The sequence below is a fragment of the Apiotrichum porosum genome, assembly GCF_003942205.1.
Source record: "Apiotrichum porosum strain DSM 27194 chromosome Unknown scaffold_8, whole genome shotgun sequence".
Taxonomy (NCBI): Eukaryota; Fungi; Basidiomycota; class Tremellomycetes; order Trichosporonales; family Trichosporonaceae; genus Apiotrichum; species Apiotrichum porosum.
In genome coordinates this window covers 89,890-110,457 of record NW_021167115.1, presented here as the reverse complement: position 1 = coordinate 110,457, position 20,568 = coordinate 89,890, and the positions used below count along the sequence as shown (strand labels likewise).

Below are 20,568 nucleotides of genomic sequence, written 5' to 3'. Positions count from 1 at the left end.
GGACGAGTGGCGTTTGTACCAAGTGGGCGAGGGGGGGTGTTGTGGATAGAGTGGATGCTGTTAGTGTTGGTGGTGATGAGATGAAGGTGAAAGGAGCTGCAAGGCTCTAGTGGGGTGAAGGGACACAAACACTGCTGATTAGAACGCGCTCACCGCCATCACACGCTGCGCGCTCCGGCTACTGCGCTGTAGCGACGCGTCAGACTTCATGCAGAGCGCCCAGAGCGTCGCCTGGCAGCGGCTGGTAGCTAGCAGTTGAACCCAAACGACTATTTGATCTCTTTGACCATTTGACCATTGATGGCACTGATCACTGACGTTTCCGTACACACAGACGCTCCGTCGTCTGCACGCGTGTGCGCAGGTGTGTCCTTCCTCCTTCCTCCTTCCTCGGATGGACGTGACGTTTCTGTCTTCTCCCACTCTCTCGCAACCATCCATTCTCTAACACCCTCACATGCTTCCTCGACGCGGCAACATTGGACGTCGTCGGGGCAGTAGTCGCGGTCGGGGCAGCAGTGGCCGTCAGAGGTCCACTCCTGTCCCAGTATGTACGCCAAGGCCCATTGTCCTCCAACTGACATTTCCAGCCACAAGACACCTTGTCTGCCTTTGCCATTCACTTGAGTCCTCAAGCTCGCCACCCACACCGTATTCCCGCCCCAAGTCAAGCAAGTGCTAGAACACACCCCCGAGGCCAATCGAACACCATTGGAGCAATGGTGGGTTGTTATTCCTTTGCCCCCCAAGCTCACTCGCTTAGCGTTCCCCCGAGACTTCTTCCAGCCAGCAGCACTCCGCGGCCGCTACTACGACCTTTGGTACCGATGCGCCGCCCACTGTGCACTCTGACAACACCCCAACCAGCGCGTTTGACCTCTCCCACTCGCCTTCGTCTGACTCCAAGGAGGAGAAAGAGCAGGCTACGGAGGGCAAGGATGCGGATGGTGACCGTGCCGGCAATCACGGCCACCGCAATGACGGAGACACTCTTCAGCCGCGGTCCATTGACGACTACCTGTCCGTTGACGACTACCTGTCCGTTGACGACTACCTGTCCGTTGACGACTGGATTAGACATATCCAATCGATCCCCGACTGGGCCATGGAGTGGGACGGCGGTCGTCGCCGTACTGCACGCCGGGGCCGACCATTTCGCCCATGACAGACTGCCACTACCATCTCCACAGTCACTGTTCCCACACGGGTAATGCTAAAGCCAAGGCAGCTCACCTACGTTCTCCTCATGCTCGTTCAAACCCACCGACCACACGCGTTCACACTTCCCAGCCACGGCCACCATACTTCGCCTATGCTTCCTCCCTTGGTCTCACCCACATGACTCTTCCTCGTCATTCCAGGTCTATTGAGCCGCTACGTGTGGGGTTTATTTGACGCTGCTGTATAGTTTCCAAACACACCTGGTCCCTCTTGCTGCGCGCAGCCAACGTCGTCCGTGGTCTGCAGCACAGGTCCAGTATTATGAAGAGAGACGTTGTGATACATACCAAGAACACCTGGCAGAGCGTTTCAAGCTGTGCTTGATGGGCACGTCGAAGCCGGAGCACACGGGGATGGGTACTGCAAGAGAACGTCGTTACGAGGCACTGCGGTCCCCATTTTGCCGGTGTGCGAGTGTGGCACTCATCAGTTCCGCCCACCTGCCCCCCATGTACCAGTATCCACCAGACCTCCGCACAACTCATGCATACTAACTGGCATATAATCGTGCTGCAACTTCTTCCGACACACTTCCTCCCCCCACGCTGGTGGATCTCGTCCTCCTTAAGCAGCCGCCAGGGCCGCGAGCGTCGACGCAAGCGCAGGCTTGGCGGTGAAGGTCGAGTCGTAGAGGTCGGCGGCGCCGTAGCCCGCAAAAGTGGAGGGCACCCACGAGTCCGGGTCGTAAAAGCCCCCTGTGTCCAAGTCAGCGCGCTGTCGCATCGGTCGCGTCGGTCGCGGCCACATGACACTCACAGACGGTGATACCGGGGCAGAGGCTGTTGGCCAGGCAGACGTTGGTGACATAGGCATAGTCCTTGGCCCTGCGAACGGTGTGTCAGTAGTGTGCCGCGCGTTTTTGTCCTGCGGCCTTCTCCACTCACTGCTGAGCCAGGTTGGCGGCGGTGGCGACGCCGCTCGAGTCGACGGGGATGCGGACGTCGAGCTCGGTGATGGCGACCTGGAGGCCCAGGTCGGTGAACTGGGCCATGCTGGCCGCGAGGTCGGTGGGCACGCTGCCGCCGATAAAGTGCGCCTCAAAGCCGATACCGTGCAGGGGTGCGCCGGCGGCGAGGAGCTTCTTGGCAATGGCCAGCAGCGCCTTGGACTTTGCGTTCACGCCCTCGAGGTTGTAGTCGTTGATGTACAGCTTGACGTCGGGCGCGGCGGCGTGCGCGTACTGGAGCGCAAGGGCGATGTAGTCCTCGCCCAGGACGTTGTACCAGACCGACGAGCGCCAGGTGCCGTCGTCGAGCAGGGCTGTGGCGGTTTGTGTTAGCAGGGGCCCTGGACTGGCATACACGTGTGCTGTGCCACTTACGCTCGTTGACCACGTCCATGGCGTACATGCTGCCGCCGTAGCGACCCATGACGGCGGTGATGTGCGCCTCGAGGACCGACTTGAGTGTGGTGGCGTCGGTGATGCTGGTGACCCAGCTGGGACTGCAAAATGGTTTAGCAACTGGGCACAACACACAACGGTTTCCGGTGCTCACGTCTGGCTCGACCAGCAGAAGTTGTGTCCCCTGAACTTCTGGTTGTGCGCCTGGGCCGTGGCCATGATCTAGTCATTCGTCAGCAAGGCGCGCCTTCCTGTACTCCTGTGGTGTCCGAAAAGTGGCCAGGAACCAGCCGCCACAAATCCAAAACTCACCAGGTCAGTGCCCGTCCAGTTGTAGGTGTTCTGGGACGGGTGAATGGTGTCCCATTTCATCTCATTCTCCGGGGTGAGCTGCGTGAACTGGGTGTTGGTGATGGAGCTGAACTGGGTGTTGGCCATGTAGTAGGACGAGATTTCGGTACCAAAGTACTCCTTGCCGGCCGCCGCCGCCAGGGCACCGAGCGTGGATCCTGACGTCGACGAGGACGTCGACGTCTGTGCGGACGTTGTCGTCGAAGTGCTCGAGGTGGAAGCCTTGGTCGTGGAGGTGGACGACGTGATGATCGTGGTGGACGACACCGACGTCGAGGACGCGGCAGCCGTGCTAGACGACGACGATACCGCTCCACAGCTGTCGCGCTTCTGGTGTGCCGGGTAGACGGCGTGGTGGCCCGGATGGGCTGCGACCAGCGCAGCCAGGACCTGGAGGGCGAGAGGAAGGGCGAGCCAGGCGGGCATGTTTGGGGAGTGAGGTGTTGTTGTTGGAGGAGGAAGGGAGTTGGCAGAGCACCGAGACAGACGGCAGCTGCGTCGAGCATTTATACCCTCCATCATGTGTGCTCTCGCTGCACCACCCTCGCCCTCGCCCATACCACGCTGCGCGGCCCGCAACAGTGTCCGCACCACCTGGCCACCTGTTGTTCCGGCACGACACACCTATGTGGCCTGTGGCTGCCCACCTGAAACTGAGGCGAGAAACGCTTGGACGCACGGACGGGCCGTTTGAGTGACGCTGCATTGACGCTGCAATTGTGACGGCCCGCACCGCCGCCGAGTCTGAGCGCGCCGAGCAGCTAAAGTTAAAACATGAAACCGGGCCGACGGGGAAAACAGGAGTGGGCAGGGAGAACACATCCATGATGCCCATATGCCTCTCGGTCCACGCTGCACCCGCCGCCGGGTACCTTCATGCATGCACGCTGCTGCTGCGCTGCTGCTATGCACGCTACAGTTTATGGGGTTTATGCTTCGTAGACTAGCTAGACTAGACTGTGTAGCGCGGTGCGTTGTCGGCGTGTTGTCGCGTCGTGGTATTGTCGTGGTATTGTCGATGTATTGTCGACGTATTGTCGCGTCGGCGTGTATGGTAGTGTCGGCGTATTGTCGCCGTTCTCCTCGTACAGACTAGCTACACACTACTGTACTACTCTTCTGCGCGCTGTGCACTTCTGTGCGGCACATCTCAGCGTAAGTTTCGGTAAGTTTCGTCGGTCCAACTGTGAATGGACAGGAACCATCATGTGACTGCCATGACTCCAAATGCAAAAAGCGTTTCAAGATCCAATATGCCGCACACCCAACCCCGCACAGACACGCACGGTTGAATGGGGAAAAAATAGGCTCCTTGCACGCCACCACCAGTCCTCTTCGAACCTCTTCCTTTTGGTCCGGGCCCAGTAGAGTCCGGCCCGCCCGTCGGTGCGCTCTCGGTGAAATGGCTGGGAGTGTGACGCAACATGTGCATTCGCATACTGACGTTTACGGTAAAGGGTCAACTCTATAGTAGTGGAGCACCTGCCGCTCGTGGCGATGGTGCTACCCTCTTGCCTCATCTGGGACGCGTCTACTTTGAGACGGTAATGACAATCTTACCGATCACGCTTTGGCTCTTCAATGCCTCGTAGGCAAGTCGGGCATCCTTGAAAGCAAAAGTCTGCCCAACGACCGGCTTGATCTTGGCATACGTGAACAGGCGCGACATGTCGCTCAGTTGGGAGCGCGATCCGATCAGCACGCCACGGAAGACGGCCTGCAGCGTTAGAATGCGCGCGCCTAACCAGCGACACCCCCGAGCACACTCACCGCTTTGAACAAGGCGAGCATGGAAACGTTGGGCATGTCCGAAGCCTGAGCCAGGAAGCCGATTCTAGGCATGGTCAGCTTTTGTGGGGAGTGAAAAATGCTCACGACGTGATTGTGCCTCCGAAATGAAGAGCTTTAAACGACTCGGCAACGGTGGCGGCACCTCCGACCTCGAGCACATGGTCGGCGCCTTGTCCGTTTGTCATGTTCATCACTTGGTCGCCCCAGTTGGGGTACGTTTTGTAATTGAGCGTGTGGAACTCCCCCGAGACGTGGCCGTTTGCAAAGACCGTCTTCAAGTGAGCCAACTTGTCGTCTGACGACGACGTCATGATCACTCGACAACCGATGGCGAGGGCAATCTGAGTCGCAAGCGACGCTCACGCCGCCTGTGCCTTGGACAAGGACAGTCTGGCCGGGAATGAGCTGCGACTTTCCGCCAAGGCCAAAGCTGTCGACCGTCAGCCAAAACGTCACAGCGACGGAATTAGCACCACCTACAAGGCATTCCACGCGGTGAGCGCCGCACAAGGAAGTGTAGACGCCTCCTCATACGACATGCCAGCCGGCATGGGCGACAGTCCGTCCTCGGGAAGCACAATGTACTCGGACAGCGTTCCGTCAACGGAAACGCCGAGCGCGTTTTTGCTAAGAATAAGCATGGTAGACAGACACACCGTGACCTACCCCAGGGGGTGGTCGTTGTCGGGCCCAGCAATCCAGTCCTGGTGGAAAGAGCCGAGAACCTTGTCGCCGACAGACCACTGGGTGACTTTGGAGCCGACGGCAATGACCTCACCGGCGCCGTCCGAGCAAGGGATCACCTAGACAGTATGTCAGCTACATACTCGGCCTCTTGCCGAGCGAGAGCATACGCACATTCGGCTTGGGCTTGTCGGGGTATTCGCCGGTCAGAGTGACAAGGTCGCGATACTGCTGTTCAGCGAGAGTCAAGCCTGGGTGTGTCTACTCACGTTGAGCGAGACACATGGACCTTGATGAGGCATTGGTGAGGCTCCACTTGGGGTGTCTTTTGCCCCTCGACGAACACGAGGCAGTCAAAGTTGCCCTGGCCGACGAGTCGGTATCCGGAGTACGTAGATGAGACTTGCGCCATGGTGTGGTGGTCGTAGGTTTGCACAAAGTATGCGGCCTGGTTGAGTGACATGTGGTGTGTGGTGCTTTATATAATTTCGTAGACCCGGCATACCATTGATACCATCGATGATGACGCAGGGCGCGGAATTCGGTAACAAAAGGCAGTCCGCCAGAGCCGATGAGATAATCACTGCCGGAGTGACTAAGCCCCGACCGGAATCTCCTTGCCACCTCCGCTGTGCACGAGTGAGTGGCAGTGATCCAGTGAGAGGGTTGGGCATCGTCGTCGTCGTCGTCGTCGTCGTCGTCGTCGTCGTCGTCGGCGGTCTGCCTGTTAGCTCGAAGCAAATGTGCCAACTTACTGCGGTGACGCCACCGTGGATCGAAGAATCACCGTCAGTTCCGGTCCAGCGGCAGCGGTGAATGGCCCATCATGCACCCCTCGCCACAGCATACACACCCGCACATGCATGTACGGATGGGAATGGCAAAGCGCTTCTTTGCGCACCACCACTGGCCACTGGTCTGCCCCTCCCAGTCGCCCTGTTGGGCGTGGTGACGATGGGGACCTCCCCAGAGCTGGTCGTTCAACTTTGGTGTTCGGCCGCCGTGGCTTTTACCATTGTCAGCTTCAGGTTCAGTCGTCAGCGTCATCCTCAACACAAAACACTACACACTGTGCCGCCTGGCCGCCTGGCCGCCTGACTGCGAGACATTCGCGGACGTGTCTTATCTCCATCCGAAGTCGATACCCCCGGGCTTCTAAGGTACATTACATGGACGCCGGGTCTCGCAGCAGCTGCGGCACACGGCCGCAGCATTCCCAGATCCCAGATCCCCCATGTTCACGTGGCGAAAAAAAAAAGTATGTACATCCCTCTACATCAGCCCAATCAAATAAAATCAATAACCCCGTCTATTGTCCAGAATGCCGAACGCGCGGCGCGTCTAGTGCGAGACGATGGCGGAAATGGCAAAGTCGTGCTGTCCGTTCTTGTCGTCTGTCTCCTCGAGCACCTCACAGGTGAGCGAGTGCTTGCCCGGGTTGAGTTTTTCCGAGACGACGTGCAGTGCGGAGATGCACACCGACTTCCACGTCGAGACAATGGTGACGGCCTGGTTCTTGTTGTTGTCGACCCAGCACTTTGCGTTGCCGTAGTTTTGGTCGCAGCGCATGTGGAACACGGAGAGGATGCCGGCGTGCACTTCAATGTTGTCAAACGTAATGGTCGATCCGGGCTGCGTGGCCTTCCAGTAGTGCTTGCCGCGGTTGACATAGTGTTCCCAGCCATTGTTGGCCACGGGGCGCATGGTGGGCAGGCCATCGGCTGCGAGGACGTCGGCCGTCGTGCAGAACGCAGCGCCCTCGGGGCGCGCGTGCTTGTCCTGCAGCCAGTGCTGGCCGATACGCAGCGACGGGAGCGTGAAGGGGTCCCACTTGTACTTGAGCAGCGAGCCGCCCACGCCGGGGTAAGGAAGCCACTGCTTGTCGTCGTCGTTGACGCGAGCCGGGTCGTAGCTGACGGGTTCGGTTGGGTCCAGTCCTTCCACGGCCGGCACGTACTCGGCGAGAGAGTGGGGCACAATGTCCTCGTCCTGCTCATGGGCGGCACGGCATGCCTCGCGCAGAATGTACCGCAGCAAAATGTCCGCCATGTACTTGTGTCCGCGGCCGTTGGGGTGGCGAATGTCCGGGTTGTCAAAGTGCGACTTGCGCTCGTCGGGGAACTGCAGCATGTACGGGTACATGAAGATGCGCATGGACATGCGAGGAATGTCCTGGTAGGGGGGGAGGGTAAGCGCTGGTCATTTGGAGGAGCGGCAGGAGCAGCAGCAGGAGCACTGGGCGACACTCACGTAGTACTCTGAGACGACGTTGTGCAAGTGAGCGGCATTGCCAAAGGGCTTGTCCGAGCCAAACGACGACAGCATCATGACTGCGTTGTCGGGGCGGTTTGACAAGAGCTGGCGGACGAGAATCTCCGTGTAACCGACAATGTCAAGCTTTTCACCAGCGGTCGACACCTTCATTTCACTGTGCATGTGTGTCAGGAATGAGTAACCCAAAAAGGGACGCGACTCCTCACTTTTCAAGGTCATTGACGGCCGACTCGAGGATGTACAGGTCGGCGTCCACGGGCGAATGGAGTTGGTAGCAGTTGGAAAAGTAGTCTGTGCCGTGTCCACTGGGGTGGTTTCCACATCAGTTACAGGCCCATCCATCTGCAGCCCCCCCTCTCCTCTCTCGGTCTACTTACGCTCGGCCGCCGTTGTGAACAGTAACGTTGGGATACACCTTTTGGAGCGTGTTTTGCAAGTGTTCGGCGTAGGGAAGGCCGCCAGTGTCCCTGTGGATACCATGGCCTTCGGAGATGGAGCCGCCAATGACCGCGATGAGAAACGGTTCGCCACTGATGAGACGGCGGAGGGCACGACGCATGCGGATGCCAGAGCCACGGTGCGCGACACTCATCTCGAGCGCGACCTTGCCCCAGCGTGCATCCAGGTCGCTGAGCTCGGCGGCGTGGAAGGGCAGGCTGGAGCAAGAATACTGATAAGGTTCCTGGGTGGCAGGCGCCTGGGTGTACACTTGGGGCCCGGCGGCGAGGTTGGCGAGGAGCGAGCGGCCGGCTTCGACTGGGTTTGAGAGGGAGCCGGTGTGGGCGAGGAGGAGGATGAAGCCTGTGAACCATACCGAGACGAGGGTGAGGACGATGATGAGCGTTGGGCGAGCCACGCGCATGTTTGCGTGTCCCATGAGCATTGTGCCGGGGGGGGTGGGGGTGTTGGGTTGTGTGGCGGCCGTGTCCCGTGTGGCTCGTGGGGGCACAGGTGTGTTGCCCACAGAGAGAGACAGAGAGACAGAGAGAGACAGAGATAGAGAGCAAGCAAGAGATGCAATGAACGTGTCCCAGATCGACAGGACCGACGCGTCTTGCAAAGCTGCCCCCCGCAACCCACCTCTCTCCCCGCCCCAGGTACCCACACGGATCCGCAGACACCCAGACAGAACAGGCGATTCCTCGTCGTCGTCCTCGTCCTTCCCTAGTTGAGAGCCTCGGCCTCAGCCACCCAAGCGAGATGACTGTTGCCCCCCCCCCCCCCCCGGCCCAGTTGGGGACGCGTATGGTGTGGCGCCACACGTATAGAATGACGGTTAAAAGGAGAGCGTGCCAGCCCGAAAAGCCATTCACCACATTCACCACATTCACCACATTCACCACCGTGTGCCCTTTTTTGCGCCAAGCCATTCTGCACACAGGGGGAGCAGAAAGAAAGGAAGCGGCCGAAGGGGGGGTTGGGAGGGCCGTGGGGGGCCGGGGCCAGCCGGGATCTAGGAACGACACAGCCGGCGGGGGCGGAGAAACACCCGCACGCCGACACGGCCGTGTCGTACATACAACGGCCGTGTGGACCACCAACGACTAATGCAGCACTACTCTACCTAGCTCTAGCCGATCCATAGGCAGAAACACTACCCGCATAGCTCTAGGCAACCCCAACCCCCCCCTTTGTCCTGGCCTTGGCCTGGCATTCCGCGCGTCTGGCGTCGCCATCCATGACAAGGGGGGCTCCAACCCCAACCCTAATCCTCCTTGATGAGTGTGTTTCTTGACGATCCGCAGCCCACGCAGTCTGGGGGAGTGATGGGGGTGTCAATTAGGTCCATTTTTTTGATTCCGGTAAACCGGGTTCATTACTGCCCCGCCGTCGTTGCATTTATTAGATCCCCCCGATTCTAGTGATCTAGTGCGTGCTCGCCGTTGTAAATGGTCGGCTGTCGACAACTACATAGCCGAGACGCCGTGGGTCGACAGTCAGAACGCCCAGCGGCGGCGCCTCCAGGTATACAGTAGGGAAGGGCTACGGCCAGATGCATCGCTCTACAACCGACAGTTGCGCCAACCCCGACAGGCGGAGACGCCTTGTGCCTCTGAACCTTCCCCTCCCACTTGCCACACAGACACAACACGGCACTGATCAGCTGATGACATGAAAACACCCAATAACCCAACGATCCTACAACTAGAGCTTTCCACGGTCCTGCTTTGATTCCCATTTCTCCGCCACAACATTCTTGATCTCATTCTTCAGAATCTTGCCGTTGATGTTGCGCGCTGTCGTGTCAATAAGGCGGGGGCATTCTCCAAGCGAGGTACTCACGCAACGGTCCGTCCCAGACATGGATGATGACGGGACGCGCTTGCGGTCGAAGTCTGCCACACCGTCAGCTTGTCGTGGTGTACAGTACATGGGGTGCAACAACACTCACAGAGGGTCCATCGCAGCCTTGAGGTTCTCCGGCGTCGCCTGGGCCCCATCCACAAGGCGAATGGCCAACCCGACCTGTTCCGTCATGACGGGGCATGGTACGGGGATCGCGGCGCACTCGAGCACGCGCTCGTCCCTGTGGGCCGCGTTCTCGACTTCGGCGGATGGGATCTAAGGTGGGGGGTCAACACCAATACGCCAATGTCCTCGTGTACGCACATTCTCGCCACCGCGGATGATCAAGTCCTTTTCTCTGTCCGTGATGTGGAGCAGCCCGTGCCCGTCGTCAATGTATCCCACGTCGCCCGTGTTGTACCAGCCCTCGGCGTCGACGGCTTCTGCCGTGGCCTCTGACCATATCGTCAGCGTTGCCTACATGCAGCGCACAGTGAACTCACTCGGGTTGTTCAAGTACTCCTTCATGATACTCCCGCCCTTGAACATGATCACACCGACCTCGTTGGGACCTAGAGTCTTGTGCGTGACGGGATCCGCAACTCGCATGTCCAAGATAGGTGTCGGAAGACCAGCAGACGTGGGCTGTGGGTAAGTCCGAGTTCCAAAAAGAGTGGCGTGCTCACGTTGCCGATGTAGTCTGCGCCCACGAGCGCCGTGAACAATCCAGCAGCCTCGGTCGCACCGTACAGGTGCACAACAAGCGCCTGGTTCCATTGCTTTTGCACACGGTGGGCAAGGTTGGATGGCGCTGGGGCACCACCAAACGACACAGTCTCAAGTTTCAGCTCGTCAGTCAGTCGGGGCGAGGCCAGCAAACCGGCCGCCAGGGCTGGAACTCTGCAGACATTGTCAGCAAAGACGGGGGACCTTCTCTGCGAAACGCACCCCATGAGGTTGTTGACCTTTTCCGAGCGAATCAGGGCCGTCGCAGTGTCCACATCCCACTTGCGCAGGAAGACGAGCCTTTGGCCAACGACAATCGCGCGAGTGAGCATGCCGCCTCCAGTAACGTGGAACAGGGGCACGGCATGTAACATGCAAGTCTTGGCTTCCGGAATGTGCATGGCAAGAGCCATCTCCAACGGAGCGCCCATGCGCATGGCGTACCGGGCACTGGTATAGCTGGCAGTGTAGATCTGCTGGCACCACATTCTGTGCGTGAGGAGGACCGCCTTTGGTTTGCTGGTCGTTCCAGAGGTGAACAGGATGATGGCGTCGCTGTCCGGGTCCTGGTTGTCCAGCCCAGCCCCGGATCGAACGGTAGCAACTGTCTGCGACGAGGGAGACGGTGCGTACTCGGAAACGACAGAGCGGATGCCAGAGTCGAGATGTCCAATCGAGTCCCAGCAATAGAGCTTTGTGACACCCATGGAAGCGAGCGTCGGCGCGATCGAGGCAAGGGCCTTGGCCATGGGCACATCACCGATAACGAGTTTCGGAAGGGTGATCGTGAGGCAGTGGACTTGGTTGTCATCCGTACTACCTGTTAGCCTCTGGCCCGGAGCACAGCTCACTCACAGGGTGGTGTTCAGAAGCACTGGCACGGCACCGATCAGGCAGGTGCCGACGTAGGCCGAAATGAACCGCGAAGAGTTACGTCCCCCGATCGCGACGCGGTCGCCCATGGCAATCCCACCTTCACGGAGCCAGCTGGCAAAGGTGACCGCGTCATCGAGCACCTGGCCATACGTCCTGGACTGACGCTGAGAGGCAGGAGCGGGCTCAGGCAGCGGTTCAGACACAAACTCGTTGTCTGCCCATCGACTGAGCCCCTCGACCATCCACTCTCGCATCGACTTTGGCGCCTTGGTCCACACCTTGACCTTGCGGCCTTCAATGACCAGCTGCTCAATCTCGTAGATTGATCCTGGAGCCTGGAGAAGTGCATCGGCTGGTTCCGATCAGCACATGAACGCTCCCTTCTCAGACGTACCCTCGGCGTATGTTCGCGGTTTGAGTTGATCCATCCTGGGGGGGGGGGCTGTTGTAAGTCTGCAGGAAGGACCTGTTGTGTCACTCGCAAGTTGCAAGTTGCGATGAAGAGTAAAAGGGGAGATAAGGCATCCATAAGGGCATAAAGGAGCAGCACCTGTTCGTCTGCCCCAGAGTACTTCGGGGACGATCGATGTCGAGAGCCGGGCTGGAGCTGCGCATGTATGAATGCCGAATTCCACTCGCCTCTGGTGGGCTGCTCTCATTAAACTCATTGCTCTTGACCTGGCGGCCAGCGCCACCGGCCGGACGGTGGCACCAAGGTCACATGATGTTGGAGGAATGTTTTGAGGCTTTGTTACGCCTTGGTTCCAATGCTCGGCGTGCGCGGTCTTGTTTCAGCCCACGACTTGCACGGCCGCCGCGAAACGTGAACGAACGAGACAAAGATGGAGACGCATACGTGTTTTGTGAATATACAGAGACACGACTTGCCCCCGGCCGGTCACGTGATGTTTCCCCGCCTACGACCGGCGATGACGTAGTTGATTGCTAACCATCGGCGACTAAAACCGCATACACCACCCAATTCACGGTGCGGCGTCCGCACCTCATTTCCCATTTCCTGCAGGACAAGTGGCCGCACCAGTTGGCCGCACTGTCTAATGCGCACCTCGGGTGTGCAACGTTCTCTTGCTATCGCTCTCGCCGTGTCTTAACACCCGTTAACGCAGTACAGCAACAACAAAGCACACAGGCAAACAATGGGACAGGCACAACGGCCCCCAGACTTACCACCAAGGTGGGCACATGCAAAGTCCCTCTGAGGCTTACATCCCATTCAGCAAGATAAGCTGTCTGGCGTGCAGAGCAGCAAAGGTACATATCCTTGTGATTTCTGATTTTTCCGGACAGCAACACGGCTCACCTCTTTCAGCGACGATGTGATACCCCGGACACTGAGACAACTTGTCGCCGCTGCAAGTCTCAAGACCTGTTATGCGAGTACAAACAACACTGTCGAGGCATCAAGCGCAAGCTTGCAGCCGAGGACCCGCCGCCATCGACAGCTAGATCCGAAGGTACATCTGCGGCCACGGATACCCCGACTAGGCTACCACCAACGCCGGCGGCGTCGCTTCGGACCAGGTCCTCCTTTTTGAGTGAGAACGTCGCGTCATCACATGTTTGCCGTCACTGACCCTGCACAGCCGCTCCGCGTATGTTAACGCTTAGAGGAGACGCTCATGCTCGGCCGTTGTCGCCTGCCACCCACGATGTATGGGACATCTTTACAGAGGTGGACATTGCTGAAATGTTTGCGTTGTAAGTTTGTTTTCCTCTGACGGCAGATCCTACAACTGACGACTTGCAGTTACTTTGACAATCTCAACAGGGCCGTCACTGTCCTCGACCCCGTCCTGCACACCCCGGCAGCATGTGCCGCGTCCTCTCCATTACTGTTCACCACCGTGCTTGCGGTGACATCCAAGGTCACTCGTCCGCGCGATTACGATGTAGTCCTTCAACGCGCCAACGGCCTCCTCGGCCACGCAATGGAGGCCGGTTTACTCGACCTTGAAATAGTCCAGGCTATCATTCTTCTCACCCATTGGCGCAAAGTCGATGACCAGTCGGCATACCGTCGTATTGGCTACGCGGTGCGCATGGCATACGAACTCAAACTTAGTGTCCGTGGCCCACGGCCGTTGCCCACAGACGAGATCGCGGCCAGAAAGGTTCTCAATCCGGAACGCACGTGGCTAAGTGAGTGGAGTGCATGGAGTGGACGACACAAAACATGCTTGAAATATTGACGCCGCAGTCCTTGTCATTGCCGATCACAAGTAGGTAACTGTGCTCTCCTAGCGGATGCTAACCTTTGTAAGCATTTCTATCCATCGTTCGCTACCGCGCACAGTAAGCGCCGACAGCAAAGACGATGACGTTGCCGACTGGGACATGTCGTCGACCCCGTACACGTGCCCGGGACAGTCGACACTGGTCCCCTGGCTCGAGTTTGCGCGCCTTACCGTGCTGTACAAGGAGCTGCTCATGGGACAGTTTGACAACCCGTCATCCCAGACCGTCCATGCTTGGCTTGAGGGAAACTGGCGACGGTGGCGCGGCAAGTGGCTGCTTAGAGCGGACGAGCACGGGTTTGAAAGGGGCCAAGTGTCAATGGTCAAGATATTTGACGCACTCTTCCTCTTCCACCTGCGTGAATATGGCTTCTTCTACGCCCTCCGTCACAGCAACAACCAAGACGACTTTGACAGGGCTGAAGCCACCCAGCTGCCCATTGCATTTTCACTGTGTGTGGACGCGGCCCTTGCCATCGGCGACGTCTTCCACGCAGACTTTGTGCAACATGATTACCTGTCGTACTGCTTTGATCTCCTCTGGGTTGCACTGGTGATCAGTATGATCTGGCTTGTTCGCGTGAGTTTGTATCTCTCTCTCTCTCTCTCTCTGTACCTACATACACTGACGCTGGCCTCGACAGAACATGACCGCAATGTCACCCGACCATCGCTCGAGGGTTATTTCCTCCTTGACTGCCATCCAGGCCGCTACGGGGAATGCCTCCAACAGCCATGACGACATGTCTGCTTACATCTTCCGCTTAACAAAGCACATCCTTGACAGCGCGAAGAACGGTACACGCGGCTTGCCAGATCCCGATACATCGGTGGTTGACCCCGCGGGACTCGCACCCGAATGGACAGTGTCCAGCACGTCTGAGATCATCCGCGAACAGCTCTGGCACCACACTCCCGTGTCAGCGCCACAGCCGTATGCGTACAATCCAGTTCCACAGGTGCAGGAAAGTCAAGCTCCACTGCTCGACGCCCTGTTTCCCGCACCAGATGACGATATCTGGTGAGTTTCGGTATCGCGCGAGTCATACTGACAGCTCCAGGCGCCTGCTCATACCGGACACTGGACAGTTACCTACGGGACAGTTGGCGCAGCTGGCTGGCTTCTAGTGCGATAGTTGATCAGTGGCTGTCAACCTACCCGTTGCCCCGCAGCGGCCTGGATTGATGTGGACCAGTGCGCCACAGGCTGCAACCCCAGCGTCGCCGACATGTATATGTATGATAGCACTTAGAACATCGGGTCGGAGCTCGGAACATGTATCCATTGTTATGCTGCACGTTGGCCGACAAGCCTACATGGTGCCACAGCGCTATCGGTAACGCATGGGAACGCCAGCGGTGACTCTTTATCTCTCTCATCTAGACTCGATGGGTGCCGTTAAGTCCCCCAAATTGGCTCAGGCCACTATTCTAAAAACCGCAGCACCCTCTCGCCCTCTGGCCTCGGGCTTGGTCATCTTTGGGCGACACATGTCTCATTGGTGACATTCACGGCCATACTGGCGCCCGCCTGCCTGCTCGCCCTGGCCAGACCGTAAGATTGCGGCTGCCGCAAGGGGCCGATCACACATGCGGAGGACCACAGCCAGTTATACAAGGGGTGCGGACACCGCAGGTTGCGGCCTCCGCACCGAGGCGGACGCCGCATCAACCTCGTCATTTGCTGCTCCGTGTATATCTATGCTGGCAGCCAGCAGAGTAAGTTTCTTCATCCCCACTTGCACCCACGACGCTCTACAGTCCCCCTCTGTGTCCCATATCTACCCCCTCATCACACTCCTTTCGAAAACCCCAGGCGTCAACTCATCGTTCCCATTGCGGACAGCGCCACACACACACCTGCCTCCTCCACCATGAACCCTCCGAACGAGGGCAGGGACTACCCCGCGCCCGGGTCTGCAGCCACTGGGTCTGATTACGACAATGAAACTCGCATCAACACGCCTGTTCCCTTTGAACAGGATGCCCCTCACAAGAAGGAGGTTTCGGATTTCACCCTCGCTTCCTCCACGCCCGCTGCGACGCCGATCGATGCCGAGAAGGGTGCCACATCGGAGGGCTTCCCCGTCCCAGAGACTGGCTTCCACCGTGTCGGTGTGGCCTTTGAAGGCTTGACGGTTCACGGTAGCGGCGCCACCCAGCGCGGCGTCGAGAGCTTTGAGATCGCCGCCCTTAGGATGTGGGACATTGTCTCGCTCCTGAAGCGCTTTGCGGGCATCAAGTCTGGGGCCAAGCGTCCTATTATCAGTGAGTGCATACACAAAAGTCATGCAAACAGTTAACCCTTTCAGGTGACTTTTACGGACTGTGCCGTCCTGGAGAGAGCATGCTCGTCCTCGGTCGCCCCGGCTCGGGCTGTTCGACTCTTCTCCGTGCCATCGCCAACGACACGACCGCGTTTTCGGGCATCGACGGCCACATCCAGTGGGGCAACATTCAAGGCAAGGACGCCAAATCGTTTGCCGGTGACCTCGTGTTCAACAACGAGGAGGAAATTCACATCCCTATTCTCACTGTTGGGCAGACCCTCGACACTGACCTTGTGAGTACATGCATTACGTCCGGGCCCCTCGTTGTTAACACGCATAGTCTCTTAAGAAGGCACCCGGCCAGAAGACCGGCGGCACCTACAACAGCGACCGCATCGACAAGCTCCTCACTGCCCTTGGCATGAACCATACAAAGGACACCCTCGTTGGTGACAGCTACGTCCGTGGTGTTTCCGGTGGCGAGCGCAAACGTGTTTCCCTCCTGGAGATGCTCACCACCAATGCGGCACTCATCTCATGGGACAACTGTGTACGTGGCCTCGACTCGGCAGTTGCACTCCACTTCCTCCGCCTTGCCAAGCGCCTCGGTCAGGAAACAGGCATCACCAACATTGTTTCGATCTACCAGACTTCTCAAGACATGTACGACGAGTGCTTTGACCGTGTCGTGGTCATCTACGAAGGCCGCCTCGTATTCTCTGGTCTCACGACAGACGCCGAGAACTTCTTTATCAACCAGGGATGGCACAAGAAGCCCCGCCAAACCACTGCCGACTTTTTGACTGCGTGCACCAGCCCCAGCGAACGCAAGGCTACTCGTTCAGGTGTGCCCCAGACCCCCGACGAGATGGCCGCCTACTTCCGCGCCAGCCCAGAGTTTGCCAAGCTCCAGGCTGAGATTGCAGAGTACAAGACCGAGTCGGCGGCGTCTCAGGACACTGAGCAGTTCCGCGTCGCCGTCAAGGAGAGCCGCGCGCCCCTCGCCGGTAACGGTGCCTACAAGCGCAACTTTTTCCAGCAGGTCGCTTCACTCTGCGTCCGCCAGACCCGCCTCACCATGGCCGATAAGACGACGTTCCTCGTCCGTGTCCTTTCCAACATCCTCAACGCCACGTGTATCGGTGCCATGGCTTACAACTCGCCCAACAATGCCAGCGGTGCCTTCACTGTCGCCGGTGCCATCTTCTTCACCATTCTCTACTTTGTCATCTTCGGTTTCGGCGAGGTCGCCGCCACCGTCCAGTCCCGCCCTCTCCAGATCAAGCACCGTAAACTCGGATTCTACCACCCTGGCGCTGTCATTATTGCCCAAATGCTCATCGACGTGCCGCTTTACGCCTTCCAGACCCTCCTCTTCTCGGCCATTTACTACTTCCTGGTCGGCCTCAATGCCGGCGCCCGCTACTTCTTTACCTTCTGGTTCGTCACCTTCACCCTCTACATGGCCATCAGTAACATGTACCGCGCCATCGGTTCTTGGTCTCCCAACCTTTCCGTCGCAGTCCGTTACGGTGGTTTGGCCCTGGCCGTCGTTTTAACCACCTGTGGCTACTTGTTGCCCCTGCCATACCAGCTGCGCTGGATTTCATGGCTCGGCCGTGCGTCTCCCACTACCTACGCTCTCGAGGCCCTTCTTTCCAACGAGTTCCGTGTACGCACCCTGGTGTGCGGCGACAGTGACATGGTCCCCTACGGCTCCTCATACACGGACGCCATGTTCCAGACGTGCTCCATCACTGGTGCCGAACTTGGATCTGCTTCAGTTTCCGGCGTCAACTACGTGAGTACCTTTTTATTTTTATTTATTATTTATTTATTTTTGGGTAAACTAACAACAACCAGATCCTCGCAAAGTACAAGTTCTCCCCCAGCCACATCTGGCGTAACGTCGGTATTATTTGGGCGTGAGTTCAAGGGCAGTGCACCGGCCATTCCGCTGACATCCAGCATGTACGCTATCTACTCGATCTTGGTCATTTGGGGAAGCTCGCTTCTTGTGACGGACGCCGGATCGTCTGCGAGCAAGATTTTCAAGCGTGGCACCAAGCGCACCGTCGCTGAGAAGACTGAAAAGGACACTTCGCTCGAGCTGTCCCAGTACCGTTCGCATGTGGCCGCCGAGTCCGACCTGGTCCGCACCAACCTCACCAGGCACAGCACGCGTGTAGCGCAGGGTGCTCCTGCCGGATCGGTTTTCACGTTCAAGGACGTCTCTTACACTGTCAAGGTCCCCAGCGGCGACAAGAAGCTCCTCAACAAGGTCAGCGGCAAGGTCGTTCCCGGCCAGCTCACCGCCCTTATGGGGGCGTCTGGTGCCGGCAAGACTACGCTCCTCGATGTCATCTCCCAGCGCAAGACCAGTGGTGTTGTTGAGGGTTCTTTCTCCATCGGTGGCGCGCCTCTGGATTCTTCATTTGGTCGTCGTGCTGGTTTCTGTATGCAGGCCGACCTGCACGACGGCTACGCCACTGTCCGCGAGTGCCTCGAATTTTCCGCTCTTCTTCGCCAGGATGCCAGCTTTTCCCGTGAGGAGAAGCTGGCCTACGTCGACGAGGTGATTGAACTCCTCGAGCTCGGTGAAATTCAGGACGCCCTCATTGGCAACCCCGACATTGGTGGCCTCGGTATCGAAGAACGCAAGCGTGTAACCATCGGTGTCGAGCTCGCGGCCCGCCCCGAGTCGCTTCTGTTCCTCGACGAGCCTACATCGGGTCTCGACTCGCAAGCCGCATTTGAGATTGTTACGTTCCTCGGCAAGATTGCCAAGGCCGCCGGTCTTTCCGTTCTTTGCACCATTCACCAGCCCTCTGGCGATCTCTTTGGAATGTTCGACTCTGTCGTGCTGCTTGCCCCCGGCGGCAACACTGTCTATGCCGGTGAGACTGGAGCCCACGCCAAGACGGTTTGCGACTACTTTGAACGCCTCGGTGCCCCTTGCCCTCCCAAGGCCAACCCAGCCGAACACATTCTCGCCACCGTCGCCCCCGTCGGCGGCTCCAAGATTGACTGGGCGGGTCTGTGGCGCGAGTCTCCAGAGGCCAAGCAGATGCTCATCGACATTGATGCCGTCGCCAACTCGGGTGCCGCTGCCGATGTCGGATCGGACAACGCCAGTGTCTTTGCCGCTTCGTACGTCGAGCAGTGCCGCGAGCTCCTCAGGCGTCACTTCAAGTGGCAGTGGCGCAACGGATCGTACCTCGTCAGCCGTTACGCATCTGCCATTTTCTTCGGCCTGTTTGTCGGCTTCTACTTCTACAAGCTTAAACCAACTGCGGTCGGCATTCAGGCCCTTTCGCTTTCGCAAATCGTCATTCTCCAGGCCGCTCCTCCTCTCATGATCGATATCGCCCTCTTCTACCAGATTCAGTTTGACCTGTTCGTCGCCCGAGAGCGCAACGGTATCTACAGCTGGAAGGCACTCGTCACATCCATCCTGATTGTTGAGTTGCCTGCCACTGTGACTTCTGGTATTGTGTCATTCCTGTGCTACTTCTGGACCATTGGTCTTGACACTTCTGCCGAGGTCGGCGGTCTCACCTTGTAAGTGGTTCAAAGTCCTCACACAGTGACTATGGCTGACCTTTCAGTTTGACCTGGATTGTCTGGGGCTGCTTCGCTTCCACATGCGGTGTCCTCCTGGGTGCAGTTTGCCCCACCCCCTTCAGCATCGCGTACATTCTCAGTTTCTTCTGGAACGTGTACATGGGTCTTTCGAACGCCTTTTTCAGCTACTACCTCTTGCCCAGCCCCTTCCACTACTTCTTCAGCTGGCTCAGCCCGGTTCGCTACTTCTTCTCGGCCCTTTTGTCCAACGTCTCCACTCTCAAGGTCACATGCCTGGAGTCTGAGCTCGTTCGCTTTGACGTTCCCAGCGGACAGACCTGCGCGACTTGTGAGTGGCGATTTAGCATTTCGTTCCGGTTCTTTTACTGACCTGATCTCCAGACGCTGCCTCGTTCATGACCAGTGCCGTGGGATACTTGGCCAACCCCGATGACACCTCGAACTGTGGATACTGCCCGTACACCACCGGTGTAAACTACATGGACGGCACCGGTTACCACTACTCGCAGCGCTGGCGTGACTGGGGTCTTTCTATCCTGTTCGTCGTGTCCAACGTCGCCGTGGCGTTTGGCATGACGTACCTCCTCCGCATCCGCCCTCTTTACAAGTAACCTCCCATCCCCTCCCCTTTCCCCTTTCTTCCCTATAGAAACATAGAAACCAACTACGAAAAACCCCAAATAGATGCGACTACCTTTTTTGATCGGAACCAAACAAACGGAAGTAAACTCGGCCCGACTTTTCCCCGGCCGAGCCAAGCCTTTGGAGTGGAGCGCGCCAAGCGCCCGCCGCCGCAGAGCGCGTGGGGTGGGTATGACACCCCCCGTGTCACTGTGTTTTTGCCCCAAGAATCTTATGATGCATGTCTCCCAGCAGACAACTGCACAGCTCATGCTCCACTCTCTCC

The 20,568-nt window shown here is 58.3% G+C and overlaps 7 protein-coding genes across 7 annotated transcripts; 3 read left to right on the top strand and 4 right to left on the bottom strand.

Moving 5' to 3' along the window:
* Positions 1–457: 457 nt before the first annotated feature.
* On the top strand, positions 458–1,165 carry EHS24_008835 (uncharacterized protein; the record flags this gene model as incomplete). Its single annotated transcript, XM_028624137.1, has 3 exons — positions 458–547; positions 591–722; positions 764–1,165. 3 exons carry the CDS (start codon positions 458–460, stop codon positions 1,163–1,165), a joined length of 624 nt encoding a protein of 207 aa, XP_028475209.1.
* A 620-nt stretch (positions 1,166–1,785) lies between these two features.
* EHS24_008834 (uncharacterized protein) lies at positions 1,786–3,340 on the bottom strand (the record flags this gene model as incomplete). The annotated part of the gene is made up of 6 exons (XM_028624136.1): positions 1,786–1,916; positions 1,978–2,045; positions 2,106–2,481; positions 2,543–2,664; positions 2,718–2,785; positions 2,876–3,340. The coding sequence occupies 6 exons, from the start codon at positions 3,338–3,340 to the stop codon at positions 1,786–1,788; spliced, it is 1,230 nt and encodes a 409-aa protein (XP_028475208.1).
* A 1,105-nt stretch (positions 3,341–4,445) lies between these two features.
* EHS24_008833 (uncharacterized protein) lies at positions 4,446–5,852 on the bottom strand (the record flags this gene model as incomplete). Its single annotated transcript, XM_028624135.1, has 8 exons — positions 4,446–4,631; positions 4,685–4,748; positions 4,790–4,992; positions 5,069–5,135; positions 5,186–5,332; positions 5,372–5,508; positions 5,564–5,617; positions 5,673–5,852. The coding sequence occupies 8 exons, from the start codon at positions 5,850–5,852 to the stop codon at positions 4,446–4,448; spliced, it is 1,038 nt and encodes a 345-aa protein (XP_028475207.1).
* Positions 5,853–6,730: 878 nt separating this feature from the next.
* CAP64_2 (capsular associated protein) lies at positions 6,731–8,546 on the bottom strand (the record flags this gene model as incomplete). Its single annotated transcript, XM_028624134.1, has 4 exons — positions 6,731–7,561; positions 7,640–7,817; positions 7,870–7,968; positions 8,041–8,546. 4 exons carry the CDS (start codon positions 8,544–8,546, stop codon positions 6,731–6,733), a joined length of 1,614 nt encoding a protein of 537 aa, XP_028475206.1.
* A 1,262-nt stretch (positions 8,547–9,808) lies between these two features.
* Positions 9,809–11,979, bottom strand: EHS24_008831 (uncharacterized protein; the record flags this gene model as incomplete). Its single annotated transcript, XM_028624133.1, has 9 exons — positions 9,809–9,900; positions 9,947–9,999; positions 10,056–10,225; positions 10,274–10,404; positions 10,453–10,594; positions 10,636–10,849; positions 10,898–11,491; positions 11,531–11,903; positions 11,946–11,979. The coding sequence occupies 9 exons, from the start codon at positions 11,977–11,979 to the stop codon at positions 9,809–9,811; spliced, it is 1,803 nt and encodes a 600-aa protein (XP_028475205.1).
* A 1,187-nt stretch (positions 11,980–13,166) lies between these two features.
* Positions 13,167–14,934, top strand: EHS24_008830 (uncharacterized protein; the record flags this gene model as incomplete). Its single annotated transcript, XM_028624132.1, has 6 exons — positions 13,167–13,270; positions 13,320–13,711; positions 13,770–13,791; positions 13,834–14,386; positions 14,451–14,827; positions 14,868–14,934. The coding sequence occupies 6 exons, from the start codon at positions 13,167–13,169 to the stop codon at positions 14,932–14,934; spliced, it is 1,515 nt and encodes a 504-aa protein (XP_028475204.1).
* Positions 14,935–15,680: 746 nt separating this feature from the next.
* EHS24_008829 (uncharacterized protein) lies at positions 15,681–20,272 on the top strand (the record flags this gene model as incomplete). Its single annotated transcript, XM_028624131.1, has 7 exons — positions 15,681–16,074; positions 16,119–16,369; positions 16,417–17,877; positions 17,940–18,001; positions 18,045–19,637; positions 19,685–19,989; positions 20,043–20,272. 7 exons carry the CDS (start codon positions 15,681–15,683, stop codon positions 20,270–20,272), a joined length of 4,296 nt encoding a protein of 1,431 aa, XP_028475203.1.
* Positions 20,273–20,568: the final 296 nt, after the last annotated feature.